The following is a 22,973-nucleotide window of genomic DNA, read 5'->3' as shown; positions in this document are numbered from 1 at the left end:
AATATTAATTCATTTAAAATTCATCAAAATCACATGAGTTAGCTGCAGGTTGAAAGTGCAGGTGAGAATGAAGAAAGAAGCAAAAGGAATTGAGGGACAAATAGCACAGTAGAAGAAGCCAGAAGGTAGAATAGAAACAATGAGTAACAACAACATAGAGATGCCAGAGACAAGTAAAAGTGTGGCTATTATCTCTGATGTACCGTGTGCAATCCGTTTTCATGTTTATAGGGATAACATTGTGACTGGGAGCAGGTAACTGAGTAAATATTTCAGAGTGATGGAACACTAATCCACACATTAGTTTTGTTATGTCTTAAATTAAATTTGATCTCATCTTTTAATACTTGCTTAATGTGTGGTATAAATGGAATGCATAATGGAATCAGAGGGACATGACCAGCATTCCACTTGAGGTATTCAGCACTAAACAGGTCAGCCCATTCGTGGGATAGAAATTGTATCTATAACTGCTGTCATGCATTGAGATTCTGTAACCATTTTTTCCATGAAGACAATCCAAGCATGAATGCTGAAATGAAGCTTGTCTGGCAAGAAGTAATATTCCCTGATTAGCTTGCTTTTGGATAGGCCATCTAATGACAGGGAAGTTACTTCACCCATTCATTCTCAGTATTTACTCATTCTGGAGACATGTAGACTTTTGGTCTTGATAAGTTTCTTCATTCCGTGCAGGCTTGGAAAGGAAACTTTTTAAGTGTCAATGGACACCTGAAGTCAGATAGACAACAGAAAGACTGTGAGAAGGAAGTGGCTTCAGCATTATCAGTGAATCCATTTTTTCCAAGTTAAATAAGAATTTTCATCAAGTTACTGAGTCTATATGTATTCTCTCTTTTTGTAATTGTACAAATGGAAATTTAATGAATGTGCCAAACTCATTTTCTTTATATTTTATATATCATGAATAAGGCACTTTATGATCCATAGCAAATAACCATATCCTCTCCTATTGTTAACCCAGTCTAGCTTCAGAGAGGTTAAAAAAGTACATAATTTTAACACAAGGAGGTCTAGTTGACACCCCAAAAGAGCTTTCTTGTTATACTTCTAAACCCCAAGAAAATGCTGTCAGATACAAAACAATTGGCATCAACAACCATTAAAAAGATAAGGTGGCTTGTCAGCTTAAGAGAGCAACTAACAGTGCTGAATCCAAGGAGATGCTTGCAGAAGACCTGAGCATGTATTTTGCATTTTCAATTTGTTCTATTTTTTAAGAACACATTTGTTACTTTTCTCTTTCTCAATCTTAAACATTTTAAATTTAAAAAATTAATAAAGCTAAATACAACTACTCATTCCACCTCTGTGCAGATCAGCTGCAATCACAAATACAACAGTGCTAATGTCCCATCTTGTTGACATGCTGTTTGTGAAATGGTGACAAACTTCACACATATGAGTACAATGAAGAAGAAAAACTGAAAATGGTGAATATCTGAAATAAAAAGTGAAAATACAAGTTAATCAACATTGGCAAAGAGACATTTTATTTATTCTCATCTAATGAGAAAACTGTGAAAATAAGTGAATGCTCTTCATTAGTAGCATTGTGGAGTTAGTAAGACATCTAAGTGGTTTGATGATCGTTTCAGAGGTCCCAGTACGAATCGATTGTAGAAGTATGGGGCACATAGACCAGATCAAATAACAACAGTAAAGATTCTCTTCTCCAGTTGGAAGTTGGAGGAAGAGGACTAGGGAGAGCTGGGCTTTCAGCAGAAGTCCATATCCACCCAGGTTACTTAGGGAGTAACTCTCCTACTTGAATTCAGTGATAAACAGTGATGAACATCCTTGCTGAAGTGTGCCCTCTTCATGCAATGCATTGCCAGTGGCTGCAAAAGGTGATCGTGCTGATAAACTTCAATGCACTAATTTTCTTCCAGGCTAGAACTGGAGAAATTTGCAACAACATGCAATTTGTCATATACTGTTGCACTTGGGAGATTAATGAGGTTTTCTATTGAAAGAAAGCTGACAACATTTAATTCTTTCCTGCTGGAGTACCAGGCAGAGTAAACATGTGGTTTCACGAGAATTGCTGGCTTCCCCATGGTGGAGGGAGAAATTGATGGTTAACACTTCACACTGAGAGCACCACATGTCACCACAAAGATTGGGGGTTCCACAACTGAAAGGAACTCTACTCCCTTGAAGATCCAGCTTGTGTATGACCATATTCAGTCCCTCAGAGAGGACAGCATCTGGTATCTTGGATGCAGTCAACATGCCTTCATTTTTTATCAGTTTACTTTTCCATCTGCATTTGAGGCACCATACAGCCAAAGGATGTATAAAGGGCAACAAAGCTATTTGTTAACCTCGTGACTTCTGACTCACATTCATTACCCATGTACCCATTCACAACATATATAAAATGAAAGCCACGCTGTACCACATAAAATATGACAGACCAGGCAATTAACATGCTGAAACAACTCCTACAGTGCTTGGACTGTGCAGCAGGAGCCTTGCAATACTCAGCAGAAAATGCATCAAGATTCCTGGTGTGTTGATGCTGGCTGCACAACCTCAGCATCATGGTGGGACAACCCTTCCAACCAACTATTTGATGAGCAGCTGCAGAGCAGGAGGAAAAGCTCAAAGAGAAAGAATAGGAGCAGCAACATTCTAGACAACTCTTTGCTGGCCAAGCTATTTGTGAATAACATATCCGACTGTGATTCAGGTAAACACAACTCCAAATCCCCATTCAACAACAGCCCACACTTTCTCTTCCCTCTCTTACTGGACAGTACAATGCTTGATTGACAACAATAAAATAAATAATTGTGCAATAAACAGTGTAAAACAAATAGGTAATTTGATCTCCGTATTTGCATGATAGTGTTATAATAATAATTATAATGAAAAAGAAATACTAAAATCAGAATCATTATAATAAGCAGCAATTAATTATTAATAATGTAAAACAACCTGTCCTTATAATTTAATCCTTTTAGTCCTGGTACCCCCTGGTAAATCTGCACTGTACCTTCTCAAAGATGTGATGACCAGAACTGATCACAGTACTCCAAATGGTATCTAACAACCTTTTGCATTCCAGCTCTTTTCAGATAAAGGTCAAAATTCTATTATAACTCTTCCGTTATGTCTTACAGCAGATATACCATGAACCATTAAGAGACATGCTCATGATGTTCTCAGCGCATGTACAATGGTATAAAGCATAGTCTACATTTTATTGAGCTCTTGTCCCTCTTGTAGCATTACCTACAGAGAGGTGTGCTGCAGTACACCGGAATTGCTTAGCTTGAGCCCAGACATGCAAGTGCTTGTAATTGGCATGTACATGCTGTGTGTAAATACCAGAATTTGTAATCAAAGTTCATTGAATTCTTCAGCATGTGACCCATGTCTCATATTTATGTAATGAGAGCTAATATGGCGTGTTAGTTGCAAATCCTCAGTGTATCTCACCACCTCACATTATTTTTTTCCAACCTGTCCATTAGCTTGAAATAACTTCTGTACTTGACCACCTCACTCTTTTTGACTATCTATAGCAGTGCCATGGTCCAGGCGAGGTAGGAAGGAATGTCTGAGAGTGCATGCTCAGCCTCTGAAGGTTTCAGATTGGTGCACCAGACAACAACAGCCTCGCCCTTAATGGTGAGGTTTGATAGCAATGTGATAGCTGGACTGAGAGAATGCTGCCATTATGGGTACCCACATGGGTCCTATTAGTTCTTTTGTAGGGCGTGTTGAATATTCCGTATTCCAGTCCTACTCAGGCCTCCTCTCCCCAACTCTTCCTTGTACATCTATGATAGTATTTATGCCACTTTATGCTCTCACTTAGAAATGGAAAAAATAATCAATTTTTGCTTCCAATCTCTAACTTTCTCTGACCTTCACATGGTCCATCCCATTTCTGACACTTCCTTTATCTTCTTTGGTTTCTTTGTATCCATTTCTAAGAATAGGTTGCCTACAAATATTCATTGCAAGCCCATCATCTCTCACAGCAATCAAAAATACACTTTTACACATCCTTCCTCCCATAAGGACTCTTTTATATTATCCCAGTTTTTCCATTTCTGTTGTATTACTTCTGATGATCCAACCTTTCAGAACATATTTTCCTTTCTCCTCGACAAAGAATTCCTCACTATTATGGTTGACAAGACCCTAATCCATTCCCCTCCCTCCCAGAATTGTGACAAGGTTCCCTTTGTGCTCAATTTCTAGCCCAACAGATTCCACATTCAAAGGATCATCCTCTGCCCTTTAAAAGATAACCATCATAATGCCACCAGTAGTCATATCTTGCCCTCCTCTCCCCTGTCAGCATTCTGACTATTCCATCCTTCATCCACTACTCCATTAAACCCAACACCTTCTCTCCACTGACAGCATCCTTCCATGTAATGCCAGGAGGTGCAACACCTCACTGATGAAGACTCCAAGCTGTCCTTCCAGATCAATCAGTTCCTCTACATTAGGGAGATCAAATGGACCCTGGGGTATTGCTTTGCTGGACAGTTCCACTCAGTCCACAAGCTTGACCTTCCAGGTCATGAACTTCCGATTGCTTACCATTTTAATTCACCATCTTTTTCCATGCTCACATTTATGTACTCAGCCTGCTGTAGTGTTTCAGAGAAGCTCAATGCATGTTTTAGACTTACTACCTTCTTTTTTAAGGAGACACATTTCAGCTTCCTAGCCTCAACCTTAAGGTCAACATCTACAAACCACGAACACTGACTTTCAAAAGGCCTATCTGTATCCTTATCTACATGTTTTGCTTTCAGACAGAGATGATCTTTATTTTACCATTAACACCAAGTCTATACCAATGCTCTGTTTCTTTACTACAACCGTAACCACTCATACTGCATTTTCTTCCATAATATGGTTTTTAGTCTGTTCTGTCCTCTAACCTAGATCTCCACTTTTGTTCTATCTCACCCTCTCTCCTTCTAACAGGATAATGCCCATCACATTTCTATCTCCTCCATTACAAAGAAGAGAAATACATAATTCAAAATATTAACTCTGTTTCTCTTGTCACAGATACTGTCAGACCTATTGAGTTTTTACAACACTTTTTGCTTTTATTTCAGATTTCCAGAATCTGGAAGTATTTTCCTTTTGTAACATCAATTTACTTTCTATTACGCTACTTGCCATGCTACCCTGACTTAGTTTTGTCAATACAGTTGTATATGGAGGTCTCTAATTGTTTTACTTAAGGCATTATCAATTCAGGAAAAAAAAATGCCACAAGCCAGTATAGATTTCTGTGGAGCATCACGCATCACTATGGACTATGTTTTAAATGGTAAAAAATTGCAGCACGCTGCTGTGCAGAGGGACTTGGATGTCCTTGTTCATGAATTGCTAAAAGTAGGATTGCAGGTGCAGCAGGTAATTAAAAAGGCAAATGGAATTTTGTCTGCCATTGCTAGAGAAATGGAGTTTAAAAACAGGGAGGCTATGCTGCAGCTGTATAGGGTCCTGGTGAGGTCACACCTGGAGGACTGTGTGCAGTTTTGGTCTCCTTACTTGAGAAGGGGATGCAGAGGAGATTCACTCGGTTGATTCCAAAGTTGAGAGGGTTGGATTATGAGGAGAGACTGAGTAGACTGGGATTATAGTAATTGGAATTCAGAAGAATGAGGGGAGATCTTATAGAAACATATAAGATTATGAAGGGAATAGATAAGGTGGAGGCAGGGAGGTTGTTTCCGCTAGCAGGTGAAACTAGGACTAGAGGGCATCGCCACAAAATAAAGGGAAGCAGATGTAGGACTAAGGTCAGGAGGAACTTCTTCACCCAAAGCGTTGTGAATCTGTGGAATTCCCTGCCCAGTGAAGCGGTTGAAGCTACCTCGCTGAATGTTTTTAAGGCAAGGCTAGATAAATTTTTGAACAGTAAAGGAATTAAGGGTTATGGTGAGTGGGCGGGTAAGTGGAGCTGAGTCTCAAAAAGATCAGCCATGATCTTATTAAATGGCAGGGCAGGCTTGAGGGGCCAGATGGCCTACTCCTGCCCCTAGTTCTTATGTTCTTATCACATCCTAACAAATGGAGCAATATGTTGTACACTCTGTGACTTCTGTTATTAAAAAAGAAATCACTGTCCAAGCCAATAGTTCAACACTAATTCCAATGGCTTTCATTTTTGTTAACTTTCAAGTGTGTGATTACAGGTTTATAAAATATATTATCAAATTTGGAATTTGGATTGTTTTAAGAAGAGAAGCATATGGATGTGAGCTAGTGCTGTGGTACTTTTTAAAAAGTAGAGATCAGAAAATAATTCTGGAGCACTGATCTAAACTTTCCAGTTCCAAGAAGATATATTACTGCATTCAAGGACTTGGGAGAACCCCTGCAATGTTAATAGATAAGATATTTATACTTTTGGGTTTATGACAGCAAGTGCATGCACATTAAGACATTAGTTTTGTTTTCAGCTCTGAAAACACCAAAATTTTTAGTTTAGAAGGATCAAGTGTCAAATTCAGAAGTATGTCTCAGTTTTTCTCCCAGCAGAAGATTGTTCAATTCTGAAGAAACTAGTCAGTGAAGTAACAGAGATTTTTCTAGTTTGTGAAGTCTCTAAGCCAGGTGAGTTTGTTATGTTGAAACATTTATTTCATCTGAATTGTGAGAAGTTTGTGCCATCAGACTCAGAGAGGAATCATAAAATTGTCTCTACAGTTCAAGAGAAAGAAACTGGAAGAAGCCAGTTAAGTAGAAACATAAGCAATTAAGATAGGAGTATAATTCCTTTGACATGAGTCTGCGAATTAGATAGTCCTGGAAGACTTGTATTAATGCATGTGTTAAAATTGTTCTAACTCCAGTGTATGTATGTATCACTGTTTTTTTTTCTGCTGTGCAATAAGCTTATGTTGTTAAAGAACCTTTACAGTCTCATTTTCTTTAATGCTTCAGTAATTAATCATCTTGTTAACTAACTAAACAATAATTAAGATACATATAATCTATCAAGCTAGGCCTTATTTGTCCAAATGTGCCATCAGTTATTATCATAACAGGTGGAACCTTGTTGCATGCCAGCTAGAAGTTCATAGCCTATTACTGCTACAACATTGGTTGGTTCATCACAAGAAAGAGATAGTGAGAACTGCTGATGCTGGAGTCAGAGATAACGCAGTGTGGAGCTGGAGGAACACAGCAGGCCACGCAACATCAGAGGAACAGGAAAGTTTTATTTTCCAGAGGGAGGAGGATAACTTCTTCAAGGTGGGCATCTTTTATCCTTCACGAATCCATTCTGTTTCTCTCTAATCAGCTCAGATTTGTCCACATTGCCCATCACATTATTCCCAATAACAGTTTCTAGTGACTTCCCCCCAACTGACATTAAACTGAAGGCCCACAGTTTTCTAGGTTATCATTCATATCTTCCTTAAATAGTGGGGTCAATTGGCAATTTCCCAATTTAATCCTGTCGGCATAATGGAATTACACTCCATGCATTATGTTGACATTAAATCCATTTTGGACTACTTTATGTCAGTAGGGAGCATTTATTAAATCAATCTCACTTGGTTTTGATCATCTCTTACAGAATGTGTATGTGTTTTTTTGCATTATCTATATCTGACTTTCAGTACGTTTTAAGATAAGTTATTGTGATGTGATGTTTCAGAGAGAATTCCTGGATTTTGACTCAGCAACAGTGAAGAAATGTCAATATAGTTCCAACTGGGAATGGTGAGTGACTTAGAGAGGAACTTGCGGATGCTGATGTACCCCTGCATCTGCTACATTGCCTTTCTAGATGGTAGAGATTGCCAGTTTGCAAGATGCTGTTGAAGTAGCCTTGGTGTATCTTGTAGATGTTACACATTGCTGGCGCAGTGTCAGTGGTTGCCTTGGACTTCTCCATTGTTTTTTGATGCTGCTCGCATCCAGGCAAATAGTGAACATTTCATTATTCTCCTGACTTATGTCTTGTTGATGGTGGGCAAAGTTTGAGAATCAGGAAGTTGTTTTTTCCTTTGAAGTGGTCCCTATATATCTGTAAGAAGTTCACACAATACGCGTAGGCATGCATCACTGTGAGATTAAAGGGCTGGGCGGTTGGCAAGTTTGTAACAGAACCAGCTCGATGTAACTCCAGCCTTTTAAATAAATGGACGGAAAGTCCGGGCTGTTGTGTGACTCAACTTTTGATCTTTTTTTCTACAGTTCAACCTAGAAATTTCTTACAGCTGAATCCAGATGACATTTGATGCGAGGGTGGGGTGGGGAAGGTGGACGCGAATAGGATCACAGTTTAACACAAAGAATCCCATTATCGTCCTGAGTCTGTCATTTAAAGGGAGAGTGAATTGACATCTTGGTTCAAAATAGAGATACTTGACTGTTAGAGGTCAACGAATTCAGGTTGGGATTGCGTTGTATGGCTGAATGGGAAAACAAAAGGACAATAGACTTCCCTATTTCAGATTTGACCTTGGTATTGAATTGTAACAAGCTTCACCTCCATCCAACAGCTGAATTAGATGCTTTTTAGGAAAAAAACAATTTTACTTTTGTATCTATTTTGTATAGTGGCAGTCAGTTAGACTTTCGGAAAGAGTCTGAAATGGGCGATGTCGAATCAACTGCTCGTCACATGTCCCTCGTGTCTAGTTTCCATTGTCTCAGTCTAACTCCTTTGAAACTCCTCATTCCCTCCCACACCACTACCACGGGTAACTTGAAACCACGGTCTTGAGCGACCCTGCTCCTCCTTCCTGTAGCCCGCACATTACACCACCGAGCCAGCCAGAGTTTATGTTGAGGGCGCTATTGATGAGGCGGCAGCGGTCCTTTCGCTTGGACAAGTTGCCTGTGGAGGCGCTGCTTGTGCACAGTCTTGGACCAACTTCCAATCAGCATCGGGGTACTCGGCTCGGGCATCTTTTAAAACTAAAACAGAAATTGCTGGAGAAACTCATCCGGTCTGACAGCATCTGTGGAGAGAGAGAGAAAAAAAATACAAGAGTTCATGTTTCGAGTCCAGCCACCTTTCTCCAGATCTGAAGTAGGGGCAACTGGCCTCGAAACGTTAATTCTGTTTCCCTCTCCACAGATGCTGCCAGACCTGCGGAGTTTCTCCGGCAATTTCTGTAGCGTACTGTATTGTACTGCCCGTTATAGGAATATGTTATAAGTATGAAGTTAAATAACTTTATATGTCTTCATATGTGAGTTAAGGGAGAAATAAAACAAACCTATAGTAATCAGGTCCAGGACCGAGCCCTCTGCAGCGTTGTTTGCCTACAACTTTCACAGCTCTGCTCCTGGTCGGTAAATCAGAGCACTGATGGCAATAATACCACACAACATTCACCTCAAATGTCCTCCCGTTTGCAAACTGCCCCCAAGTTAATCGATCTCCGGAACACTCTTTAAACTAACTTGAATTCTAAACTTGGTGAGGATTTTTTTTCGCTCAAAGGGCCGTGTGAATGTTGCACTCACTGCCTATACGTGTTATAGAGGCAGAAACCACCATAACAGTTAAGAAGTATTTGGATGCAATGCCAAGGTATACAAGGCTATGACCCAAGTGCTGGGAATTGGGATTAGAATATGTGGTTGATTTTGCTTGGTGTAGATTCGATGGCCCTTTCAGTGCTATAGACCTCTATAACTCTACAACTGCAGAGGTCTCAAATTCAAGACACGCAACGCAGCATCGCACCGCCTGCTCATAGGAAGTCAGGTTGGCTCTCGATTCTGGAACTGTTCTGTAGTCACTTACACTGCTGTTTAATGCTGTTTTGGTGGCGATATAATTTCAGCATGGATTCCGATTGAGGCGAGCGGTGTACTGAATGGACAAAATGTTTTCCATATGTTTAATATTTAAATTTATTGACACAATGCCCGAATAATTCAGATGAGGAGTGCTAAGATTTCAGGAGAAAACATCAAAACTTATGTTAAAGATATCCGCTTGTGTGGAGAGATGAAAATCATTTTACAACAGTTTTTAGTTTGTAGTTTACCTTTCTAAATTAACAACGACAGATTTGAATAGAACATTCAATAGAATAGAATCGCCTTACTTCTTTGCCATCTTCCCCCTTGTCTAACATTGCATATCCTCATTAGTGAGTTGGTGGCGGGGGGTTGGTGGGGGTGGGGGTTAGAAAAGGACAAACCTATGGTAATAATTAAGCCAACTCTCGGATAGTAGCGAGATTTTCTGAGGTTGTCCATAGCCGGTTTATTACATTTCGTAAAACATTCACAAGCCTAAAGAACTACACAGTGTTTTACGGTGCTGTGGTTCCACCAGGGCTGTTTTGTTTTCAGCTGATCGATAAAATATATTCGTACGCGAATAGTTTAGAAACGATCAAAATAACCCAATTCCTCATCCTCGGGGCTGCACGCGAGATATTTGAAACCAGCCCTCGTATATTGACTAGTCATGGACCGGCGACGGCTCAGAACCGAAGACAGGAGCAATTTTAACTGGAGACGACACGGCGTATTCATGTGTCGACTAGCTACGTGAAGCACGCCTGTAATACTGTCCTTTCTGGCCTACAGGGAGCACACCATGCCATCCAAGATTGCCTGCTCGGCTTGAAATGTAAAGCGGGACCAAGAGGTCATTTCTTGCAGGCAACGGTGCTGTTTCGGTCGAGTTCCCTTTCCTTTTTAGGGTATGAGGACTGGGTAGCGGAGCTGGCTCTGACTGACGGCCGTATTCTAGCCCCAATTAGCACCCAATAATTTATTAGTTTCTACTTTCAGATTATGCGCTAACTTTGCAAATATCCCAGCCGTGGAAACATTAGCCAGCGAGTGCTGCCTCTCAGATATCAGGCACCTTGGAACCGATTCATTTCACAGGCCATTGCAACCGCGCCTGAGAAAAGACAGCTATGTCTTCTCAGTATCATATCCGGGTAAATTCAAAAATGCCGCACTTTCAGCGATTTGTCACCACGCTTTTTGCACCAGACACAGAATTGTGATGTGCAAAGACGCATCATTCCTAAAATCACAGCGGCTCGTGTAATCTTGCCAAGTGAACTATTACAAAACAAATTCCCATCCCATCTTCTTTTTTCACAATTCCTTCAGCACATTTGCATTCAACACAAACCTGCCCAGATTTATGTCTCCAACGTCGCCATGTTCATGCCGACTTTATGTTCCGACCTGGTTGGGTCTACACGGCCTGATATTGACATTTGACGGGCGGAAATTCACTGTTGGGCAATTTCACATCAAACCTTATTCTGCTCTGGTGCCACTTGTTCCAGACCGTTCTCAGAGAGGCAAACCGCATCGAATCTACTTGGGATAAAATGAATGGATTAGACGGAATGGGTGTCTTTAAGGAAATAACGACAGAAACATTGAGGGGAAAATTCTGACCTTGGCTCGTCAACCCGCGATTTTGTGAATGGGAAAGTGAGTGGGCGGGGAACGGTCTGATCGGCACCGCCGAGCCGATAACACCATGCACACATCCCACAAGTGAGATCGGCAGGGCTTAGAAACACCGCGGACAACAGACGCTTTCTCTGCAACCACCGCTCAGTCCCTGTTGTCATTGGCCTCGTCCCCAGATGAGAAGATACTGAATCTCACTCACATGGACCTCACATTTAAAAGAAATGCCTCTCAACTCCCCAACTTGTTCTTAATGCCAAATAAACAGTGTCAGGCTGCGAAGGAAGCTTCGTTCAGATGTAAATCTATACAAACGGTTCTTTTTAAAAATCAGTTGTAAGGACAGGGGCTAAGGGGGTGGCGGAGGAGCTATGTAGCTTTGAAGGGGACGGTGTGGTTAATATCGATGAGGTTCCAACGCTAAAGAGCCGAGTCAATACTCAATAATTTGTACACGTCAGCTTAGGCCCAGCAGAAACACTCAAAAGATCTAGTCAGTGTAACAGCCAGAGAGAAAGCACCCGTGGGAGGGGGAAGTAAGAAATATTTATTTTCACCACAATGAAAGGCTCGAACTCTAGATACAGGGCAGGGCCTTGCTTCTTGGAAGGGACGCCACTGAGCTGCTGGTTTCCCGGCAGCTTTTCCTCCCCTCACTGCTGTCTAGGCCCTATCTAACGTTTTCTTCTCATTCCCGATTGTCTCTTAAATAAATTACTTTTGTTATTGTTGAAACAAGACATTCATAATTAATGAACGTCTCCGCGTAGCTATTCTGTAATGTACAATATTTGCTTGTAAATTCTACCAATTTGCTCAACCCAAAATGGCAATAAATGTCCACAGTCCAGCTCCCGGCTTCAATTCACTTACTCAAACGACACATGGAAATAAAGTTAACGCATATTCACACTTGAGAACGAACCGTGTCGAAACAGTACAATTTTATACAGTCTCTTTTTTACAGAGGTAAATGAACTACTTTTATTCCGCCAATGACCAGACTCAGCGTGTTTGCCAGTTACAAAACAATTCTCCAGAACACCTTCAGAACACGAGAGGCAACAACAACAGAAAAGGAGGCCACACAGAATTTATTAACTGGAGTTCATCTGTCAGAGAGAGAGAAAAAATATCTTGATGGAACTTGAAATTGGCATTCATAACGTCCCCACTTCCCACCCACCTCCCCCAAAACAGTTTGTTTCCGCCACTTTCAGAGATCTTGAGTTGTCCTGACTGGGAGTGCGGCAGTCCCGCACAGAGAGCTGCTGGAGCTCTAGCCATTACTGAAATACATGTGGCTCCGGGACTAAGGCTTGGGCTTTGCAGAGAGTGTGGCAGCTTATCCCAGTTTAACTGCCCATTTTTAACATCGAACATTTGTCACTACTTCCCTTTAGTAGTCCTGTCACAATCAACACTGGAACAAAACAAAACTGCTTGCATTTTAATCACGACGAGCATTATGGAGTCTATCGGAAGGTCCCAGTGCAGTTATAGTCCAGTTTTGAAAGCCCGGTACGCACATTCAAGGTATCGATCAAACAGAATTTGGTTCAGCCGCTTGGGTTTTTCGTTGATAAAAAAAGAATGATTACTTTTCTGAAAATGCTCAACCACTTCAAAACCGCTCCTTCTTGTAGTGTCCCTCAGATGTTGGGGGTCTTGTCCTTTTCAACGTAGACAGTAACAGTCAGCTTCCACAGTTTGTCAACCGTGTGAGAAGTTTGCAGTTTTAAAAGTAATTGTTTTTTTTTGATTGAAGCGTTTTGCTGTGTATAACACTCAGCTTAACAGAGGTCCACCACAAAGGGAGTAACGGCGAGCTGAAACCGAGATCAAAATCTGTTACACACTGTACACAGAGGAAGAGAAATGTTTCAGGTAGAAAATACAGGGAAGCCGAACGAGGTAGATGGTGAGTGCTCTAAAACCAGTAAAGATCCTTGTTTTTTTCCTGGTGCGCCAGACCTGAGAATGTAAAAAAAACAAAAAAAAGTGGAAAGGATATATGAGCAGAACAGGGACAGAGTTACAGAGTTAGAGTTACGCTCTGAAAGTTGGAATAAATAAGCATTGAAACAGTGAGATAGAGAGAGTGAGCTCACACCGCAACACGCGGAGATAGTGATAATTGAACAGGGTACACCAAAAGCCGAGAGGAATACCGCGCCTGAGTACAGAGCATGGAAAAAATTCATTTCTCATTTAACTGCTACAGGAATATGTTATAAATCTGTTATGTTTCAATAGTAGGAGAAATATACAACAACAATAACACCTTCATTTAGCGTCCTTAACATGATGAAATATCCCAGGGCGGGTAGCTGATACGGCCTTTTAGATCCCACCTATTGTCATTTAAACTTTTCACATAGTTAAATTTGTTTTAACTTATTTCGAATTTCCTTTCGCTGCCATAAAACATACAAGTTAAAAAAGCTTCGCTGAAAACAACAGACATAAATTCCAATGTTTTCAAGGTAGACCCCTGCTGTAATGTCCACAGATATTAAGATAGTTTAGAAATCAAGCTGCGCTGAAAATATAGACATGTCTAAACATTTCGTATATCTCTTTCTCAGGGAAGACGAATAGGGATCACAATTGGCTTGCCCTCTGTACGTTGCAATTAGCGCTTGTAAAGTTTTGCTGATTTAATCGATCTGATAAAGATCAATATGCTGTCCACACACCCTCAGTATTCCTCAGATCGCCTGAAGAGATAGAACGAGGATAAACAATATCGAACTGTGAAAACAATTCTGAATATGCAAATAACTTGCTACTTTTGGCTAACGTAACATTCAGTCAACGGCACTTCTCTGCTTAAAAGAGAGAATTATTTGCAGTCGGGACGTAAAGTCTCGCAATTTGGGTTATTAAATAATTCTGATTGCAAATTTAGAATGCTGCGTGCGGCTTTAACAAACGTTTCTGCAACTGAAGCAACGTGATGAGGATATGTGGCAAACGCTGATTGAAACAGTCGCCGGATGGTCTCCATTTGCCTCGGTTTATAGTTCCTTTCTTTGAATACTTCGGTATTTTATGAACAAGCCGCTCCTAAATGTGTCGACTTTCAGAAAAGGGTAACATCATTTCGGCGGCATCTATTTTCAATGTTTAACAAAACATTTGCCCTCGATAATTTATACCTGACTACTTGTCTGTCAGTCACAACAGAACTGTTAATAACATACATAATTGGACATATCTCTGCGTCTTTCGTGTACATTTATCGAATTGTGTTATGTAGACACGCATTTTTTTGTGCAATGTCTACATTTGTAGTTGTATTCCTGCGGCCATGGTTTAATTTTATAGGGTAGAATCATGTTGGATACTTGTGACAGAGCTATTTCATTGACTGTTGATAAGAAGCAACATAGGGATCAAGTTACAACTACTGGGAAATGTGCAATAGAATGAGATACAGGTAAGGTTAGGAAAGGAATAGTGCTGTCTGTTAACATATTACCTCTTCATATTTAAAGCCTGTGTTTCAATCCAATCTAAACTAATAGATCCTCTCTATGCCAACTACAAAAAATAACTTTAATAAATCGCCACAAGACAATCCCCAAATATCTCAGAGGCACATGATGTTCATCTTTTGGTGTATTTCACGCAGAGGCCTTAGAATGACTATGTGCAGCAGGAGGCATTCTTGTAAAATTGGGATTAAGGGGCACTATTGTGCCAGAGAAACAGAGGTATCTAACCAGGGTTCAATTGATTCTGGACTACACAAGTCTGACACTGGCAGATGGCAGTAACACCACTTGCATGCAGCAAGAGCATTAATAACATTTAAGTGTTAGTTTTGAAAATAATTCAATTTAAATACATAAGCAATTCTCAACTTAAATTTAATCAAGTGAAATAAGACATGATATGAAACATCGGAAATAACTTTGCTGTTATTGACCAAATCACTGAGATGTGAAGTGCTTTTGTGCATGTACCATTCTGAAAGTAAGATGATTTGTTAGGATTTAGCTTTAATCTATGACACATTAAAACCTAAGGTATGAGACTACCTTTAGTAACTGCTTGATTGAATAATGATCTGGCCCTATCTTAGCCCTTTGCTTTTCTGGGGCCTTTATAAACTCTATTGTAATATTTTTAATATGTGAAACGTGAATATTCCTGATCATACTTGAATTCCTATGCCATAAAAATAAAAATGTAGGTGTATGTTGAGCCACCCTCCTTGTATACTTCCAAACACATGCACAATTTCCTCTTAACTTTAATGTGATGTGTTGCTGGAAGTATAACATCAAACTATAGGGTGCATTTACATCTTTACTTTATACAGCATGGAGTTCTGGATAACACAACTGTTCATGAAAATGTTGCAAGCATGTTCCTAACCATGAACCCAAATTTCTGAAGTATACTTTTGACACAGAAAGCTAAAGCTGGTTTTACATTATATCTATATTGGTACAAAGTGTAGAGGCAGTCTTAGTGATAAAACTATAAACACTCAATTATTGTAAATATCTGTTAGCAGTGCAAAATATTTACCTCAAGGTGTCAATGATGGTCCATTGTACAAGATCAATTTTTTCTTCGAACAATTTAATTCGATAAAATCCTACACATAATCTATCTTTTAAGAACATAAGAATTTATTCATTGCACAGTGTATTGATACTTTTCAGACTAAATCATATGATATTGATCAGCAGAATTTTGAAAGGTAGGCAATTCAGTTCGCAAGGTTTCATCACATTTTCCTTCCTAAGTAGCATTCTTCTATAAGTCAACTCTTGAATCCAAAGGTTTTCAATTACACTTTTTAACAGTTAGTACTGCCAAAGATAATATTCATTTTCATTGTAACATGTACTATTATTATTTGCAATGAGTAATCATACAGCCTGACTGACTATTGAGCACTATTGTTCCTGACACCATCAGGCTGATTTTCATTTGGAAATCTAACAGAAAAAGTAAAGAATCCCCAGATTTTCATTAACATTTGCTGCTTGTGTCTCCACTAAAATAAAAGCTTTCATTTCTTTGCTCACTTTATTTTAATAAAGGCTAAAGTTTCTATTCAGATTACATCAGATTTGTCTATAAAAGGATATTTTAATGATCATGATTTTTCTTTTAGGTGTGCTCAATCCATACCAACCAGTACCACTTGAATATAGTTGTGTTAGTCATTTTTCCAGTCCTACATTCTTTTTCCTCCTAAAGAAGTACATTTTAGTACCAACATATTTGGAATACTTTTCTGAAGTATTGTTTTTAAGCTGTATCTTATTTATTCATTGTTTGAAATAGTATACTCACTAGTGTTTAATTATTTCCAAAATCTTGACAAAACTCAAACTAAATGTATTAAGCCAGTTTTGTTTCAAGAGCTCTATTACTATAGCAAGATTTCCATTTGTAATTTCTTGTAGTTATTGATAGATCCACTCTATGTTTCTATTATATTTGATTTTAATTTCAGATTTTTAATCGTCACGTTTATTTACCTCTTTATAACATTACTGAAATATTCCCTAGTTAGAGAGTAATCTTTATGCCAGTCAGCACAGAATAACTTCAAACTGAGATTAAACCCTGACAGGAAGATTAACCATGAGTGCTAAACAACAAAGTTTAATTATTTCTCCATACACATTACTAAATTTACATACAGACTATGACTGTTTCAACAAATTTGTTATTTCATAAATTTCTGATACTGGAGTTCACATACTGGAGTTCAGGATTTAATATGCATGCAATATCACATAGCATTATCTTTACCCTTAACTGACATCCATATCAAGGAGATAATCAATGAAAACAGAATAATTAGAAAACACCAAAATGTATGTACGAAATGATAATGTATGTCCGGTACGCAAACATGAAATAATAGTTTTATCTTGGCATTCAAATAGTGAATAAGATTTGAAATCAAACCATTTAATCATCTAAATACTTCGATCAGATTACTACTACAATGTAAAAAAAAATACTACTGTAAAACATTCCATTATTTGTCATTCAAATCTATATTACTGTCAACTGATCCTGCAATGCTCAGTCTAGTGTTATGGATTACTCTGTACATTTCACAGAGCTCCAAGGAAATTGTTGATCACACTAATAAAAGCTCTGACAAGCAATCTGCAGAAGGAAGATTAGAAAATTAATTGATTCACTAGGATATCAATGTTCTTGTTCCTCCAAACTGAGAATTAACTGACCTGCATGATCTTCTTTCTCAGTAGATGTCAAATTCATTTATTTTTCACAGGTCCTGGACCTCAAAATTTCTAAATGTTACTTTTTGCAATTTTGTCCCTTGTAAGTTTCAGGCATTTAAAACACAATTTTAATGCAATTAAATTGCTGTTTTTTTTATTCATTTCCTTAATTTCTCGGTAAAACTAAAACAGTATTTTAGTTGCTACTGTTTTTCAATAGAACTGAACAACTGTTCAATGTTACATGGTTTCCTCTAGATTGTAGAGGGATATCTAAATTCACAGCAATGTAAACCTCTTTAAATTTTCACCATTATGGGCACTGTGGTTGAATAATATTTCCAAAATAAATTATAATACAAGCACCATATTTGATAGCCTGGGCTAAAGGGTTGGTCCGTAGCACTTGTTGCCTATAAGAGGACACTGCTATCATAGAAGAGATACAAAACTTATATTACATCTCTGGCAATTATTTAATTTAGAGTTTGTCCTCTTCTTTTTAAAGGTGCTCACTCATATAATATAGTTTCATGGGTGCCAACTCTTTACCAAACATCTGCCAGGAGTGAATATGGAGAACAATAGTTTCACTGTGAAACATATCACATTTGAGTCTGATCCTAGCTTAATCTCACAGAGTTCTGTGTTTTTCAGCAAGTATTGATTTTGATTCATACCAGGGCTTTGATGCTAGTCCTGGCACCTCCATAGATATTGACAATGAAATATGATGATCATAACTCATCCCCTGACTCCCCAAAGCCTGTCCATCGTTTACCAAATGTAAGTCAGGAGTCTGATTGAATACTTTCCTCCTGTGTGAATAGTTCATTCCTACAACACTGAAGAAGCTGAACACATTCCAGGACAAAGCAGCCCGGTTGATTGGCACTGAATTCACCACATTAGATGTTCAATCTCTTCACCACAAATAGCAGTGCACACAATCCAAAAAATGCAGTGCAGCAACTCACTGCTGCTCCTTTGAAGCACCTTCTAAACAATTGACATCAACTACCTTGAAGGACAAGGGCAGCAGATGCATGGAATCTCGAACAACTGAAAGCTCTCTTATAAGTGCATCATCCTGGCTTAGAATTATATTACTGTTCCTTCACTGTTGTGGATCAAAATCCTCCAACACCCTTCCTGACAGCACTGCGGAAGTACGCACATCACATGGACTGCAACAGTTAAAGTTGGCTCACCACCAGCTTTTCAAGGATAATTAAGAAAGGGCAACAAATTTTACTCTTGCTAATAATGCCCACATGCTATGAAAGAATAAAGAAATTATTAAACCAGGCATCAAATCTGAGAGTTTTCTGTCTGCACGATTTAGCTATGCAGTAGGTAGTGCAACTACATATAGACCATTGCAGAATTGCCTAATATTTATTGAAATGATTATGTCGTGCTCATTTTATTCTCTCTGTAACAGAATACACTTACGTATTCTTTTCACCTGATGATACAAGTTGCTTTTACATCAACAGAGCACAAACATTCTCAGCTGCATGCACTTTCTTTGGAAGTATTTACCTGCATCCACATTGAGGTTGAGGGTTTGGCTCATGTCACTGGTTGGCCCTGTGAAGGCCCCTGTGGTCCATGCGGAGGCAGTGTCACTCTTGACCAGATCACACTGGGGTGTAGGGACAGCAGGAAACCGATGTGGCCTCACTGAAGGCACTAACAGTGAACTGTAGCGTGGGTCAAAAGGTGCACCCATCCCATATACATCATGCATACTAGGCCGTGTGTAGACAGAGCTCTGCGTGTTCATGGCACTGCCCAATGAATAATGATGGTGGTGCCAGGGCTCAGGAGCTCCTTGGTGCAGGTGAGTGTGCAAAGAGGCACTTGAATATGGGTCAGCTCCAAAAGGCAGCTCAGTGGGAGCTCCAGCTAATGCACTGCCTAAACTGCTACTTAGGCTTGCTGACATGGAGGGTTGATAAGCACTGTTCCAGAAAGATGGAGGGAAACTCCGCTGGTTCATTGGGAAGGCGCCATCTGGAAAGAGGGAAGAGGCAATGGAATTATCAATAATTATTAACAACAGTAAATACAATCAACTAGCATAAAAACTTCAATTGAAGCCAGTTACTGTGGAATTAATAAATAATCCTAAATTAACACAATTCTTAACAAATCAATTAGAATACGATATTCCATGTTACTTGGTGAAAGTTATTTAATGAAAATAATTTTCCTCATGAAACGTGGTTTAAATGCCTCATCGATAGCACGGTTTAAATATAGGTACAAACAATTTAGGCAACATTATGTTAAAGAATCGCACATTTTCACTTTGCAAAATACCTTTCGAAATATTTTACGAAAAGTCTTCTCCCTGTTCTATGTTGTTTGACATGGAGTGTATCAAACATTTGACATTGTATCAAACCTCGATACAATAACGGGTTCCGTTGAAACAGGCATTACTTTCAAGGAATGAGATCAAATTCAATTTAGGAATACCGTGTTCTGAAGAGCTACTTGAAAGTGGAACACGTGAGAATTAACAGGTTTATTTTGAAAAAAAAAACGCGTTGTTACATTCTTATTGCATTCAAAATTTAGATGAGGTCATTCTTTATGGGCATCTGAAAAGTCAAGTAGAGAATAATCGCTGGCCACTGTCGTTTAAAACTCACTTTCGGTTGCCAACAGCAATATCAACAAAGAGGAACATGAACAAATGATAGCTCAAAACTCAGAAGTTCAACAATATGCGTGTCAATTTGTATAAAACATCCGTTCGCAATAAATGAAGTGGCCCCTCGGTGCTAGGGAGGCTGTGTTGCAAACTGTACAGTTTCTGAATTTACAAACAATTTAGTGAAACTGTAAGAGCTGTCGAAAGTAAGGCGATTGTTACTTGCAACATTCACACCAGGTACATGACTGAAACGAATGAAACGAAAAGTTGAATGATAATATAGCACGGGGTGGGTGATATAGTGAACTTTTAAGATTAACAACCCAGATGGAAGAAAGTCCAAGAGACGCTGTGTGTAATTGAAACCGAAGATAAAGTGGCTTGGATAGGCCATACCAGTCTAATCCTTGCTACAAGTGCACGATAAAATTGCAAAGAGCACACTCGCGATTATCCAATATGTTATTTGCAGACATCGGGTCCAGCGTACCATTAGTGAATAGATCTTGATACGGTTAGGTTGCGCTGTTAATTTATACCATCACTCCAATATCTAATTTTTTGCGCACAGTGTTTACTGGCGTGAAAATCAAAATGTAATAGAATTTCCAACAGGGCATTATTTACAACTCTCCTGCACGAGTTCTTCAATTTAATCGGGGTTTCATTTTACAGAACGCCGCAGGATTATTAACATAGCGAATGAAACTTATGCTTTCGAAGAATTTTTTTTTTCTGCCTATCTGGTTGGCAGGATGTTTAACAATTTGTTATCAGAAGTGAATTGCTGGCTTTCACTGAACCCACCTCGCCAAGAACTCGTGCTGCCTCTTGAAGCTTTAGAGTCGCTGCTGACAGGAGTGTAACTGCTGGGCTGACTCAGTGCCCTTGTAAAATGTTCATCAACAACACTGCTAATGTCACCCTGGAAGTAAGTGAAGAGCACGCATCGGGAGCTAAGATATTCCGCTTCAGGTGGACGCTCTTTCTCGCTGCGCAATTCCTCCTCTTTGATTGCAGAACCGTGCACAGAAAATGACCCACTGATGTTCGTACTGTCCGCCGCTTCTTGCATTTTCGAGTAAAACGCTAGTTTCTGCGAAAGAAGAGGGGGATCCGCATTCACAGCACTGCCATGGAACAAGTGAATCAGCAACGACTGAATCTAAGGTTTGATTCTAAAGTTAGTAAGTAATAACTTCTTCTCAATGAATTGTGATAGTCCTGACAATCTATTCAATTCTATACACACAAAATAGCTATATTGCAAGCTCAAACGCCGAGAAAGAACTGGTTAAGTCGCAGTGATTCTTGACGGCTCAATTTTTAATGAGTAACCCCCAATCCCCACCCCTTCCAATGCATACAGGGCCACCAAATTCCCCGGAGAGTTGGCAACCTGTTAAAATAAGAGCCACGAGATTTCATCGCTATTTGGAATAGAGCAGTGACTACAGAGTTGGATATTTACTGTCAGAAGAAAGAATGGGTGAATGTCTGCCTGCCTGGCGAGGAAACTCGAAGTAAAAGTTTGTTGCGTATGTTGGCGCAACTTTACTGGGATCCGAGTGAACGGGTCGTTTATCAGCGCAGCAGTTCGACCTCAATCACAGCTTTCTAGCAAACGTTAATTAACGCACGGAGCAATTTAAGGAATGCATGTTAGCGCTTTGCATAAATCAACTGCTAATTTGAATTAAATGGGGAAAAATAACTGGAATAACATTATCTGTATCTGTATCAAATGACTGGTTACTGCGCTGCCAACTTCTTCCACGTACCTGATGGTGGTAAGGACTGTAAGCTGCTGTAAAATAAGGCTGGGGACCATACACTTGGTACATAACATCCAGACAGCTCATGGCGAAGGCTGGATTTACCAACGGGGTTCAGGCGAGATAGAACACACGCGATGAAGCTTCACGGACGATCGTGTCCCACGTTCGCGAACATCGCTGCCTGCCGTCAAAAGCGAGGTTCCGGCGTGCTGTCCCGTCTTGTCCTGCTGTCTGTCTCACTCACTCTCTCCGGTCCGACTCTGCAAAAAGCAACACCAAACATTTAAAGCAGACGGGCAGAGGCGCGACGTCACCGCACGTCTGTGCAAGGCAGTGACTAAAGCAGCAGACAGCAGAGAGGGTGCATAGCAAACAGGAACAAGCTAGCAAGGAGCATCGTGTCCCCCTTCACACCTCGACCCAACTCATTATTTTGTTCGCATTAACTAGTCTTTAGAAACAACCGGGAAAAGCAACAAAAAATGTATTTCCGTTTGGTTTCTTAATGTCAATATTTTTCTTCAAATTATATTCTTGTAAAATTCTAATGAAATATATTTTCCTGGTTAAATGAAAGCATATCGTTAGATTGAAATTACTCCATGTAATATTTTATTGACAATCAGCTGTCTTATTGTATCCTATGGTTAATATTGAGTCGAGCCATTTACTGTAGTATTCCATTCTGTTGCCCGTGACTTTTTGCCCAAAAGCTAATACATACAAGCGAATACAGAAAGAATGAGCAAATATATGTTTGTATGTGCGTGCGCAGAGAGGTCATAATGTGCCGGAGTTCTCAAAGCAAAGTCTGTGCCCTCAGGACAGTGAGGCTGTGAGCAGAATACCGTGAGTCTTCAC

General features: G+C 39.6%; 1 protein-coding gene across 2 annotated transcripts; it reads right to left on the bottom strand.

Moving 5' to 3' along the window:
- Nucleotides 1–12,447: 12,447 nt before the first annotated feature.
- vgll2a (vestigial-like family member 2a) lies at nucleotides 12,448–22,380 on the bottom strand. Of its 2 annotated transcripts, none has more exons than XM_048597328.1 (4): nucleotides 22,116–22,380; nucleotides 21,142–21,430; nucleotides 19,212–19,685; nucleotides 12,448–13,410 (listed from the first exon to the last, which is right to left on the bottom strand). In XM_048597328.1, the coding sequence occupies exons 1-4, from the start codon at nucleotides 22,194–22,196 to the stop codon at nucleotides 13,367–13,369; spliced, it is 888 nt and encodes a 295-aa protein (XP_048453285.1). In that variant the 5' UTR covers nucleotides 22,197–22,380; the 3' UTR covers nucleotides 12,448–13,366. The 2 variants fall into 2 exon arrangements, with proteins under 2 accessions (XP_048453285.1, XP_020388362.1); XM_020532773.2 differs by having other exon boundaries at nucleotides 12,448–13,265.
- Between the last annotated feature and the right edge of the window lie 593 nt (nucleotides 22,381–22,973).

Source organism: Rhincodon typus, chromosome 5 (assembly GCF_021869965.1).
Source record: "Rhincodon typus isolate 14 chromosome 5, sRhiTyp1.1, whole genome shotgun sequence".
Classification (NCBI taxonomy): Eukaryota; Metazoa; Chordata; class Chondrichthyes; order Orectolobiformes; family Rhincodontidae; genus Rhincodon; species Rhincodon typus.
This window is presented reverse-complemented; position numbering and strand designations above follow the sequence as displayed.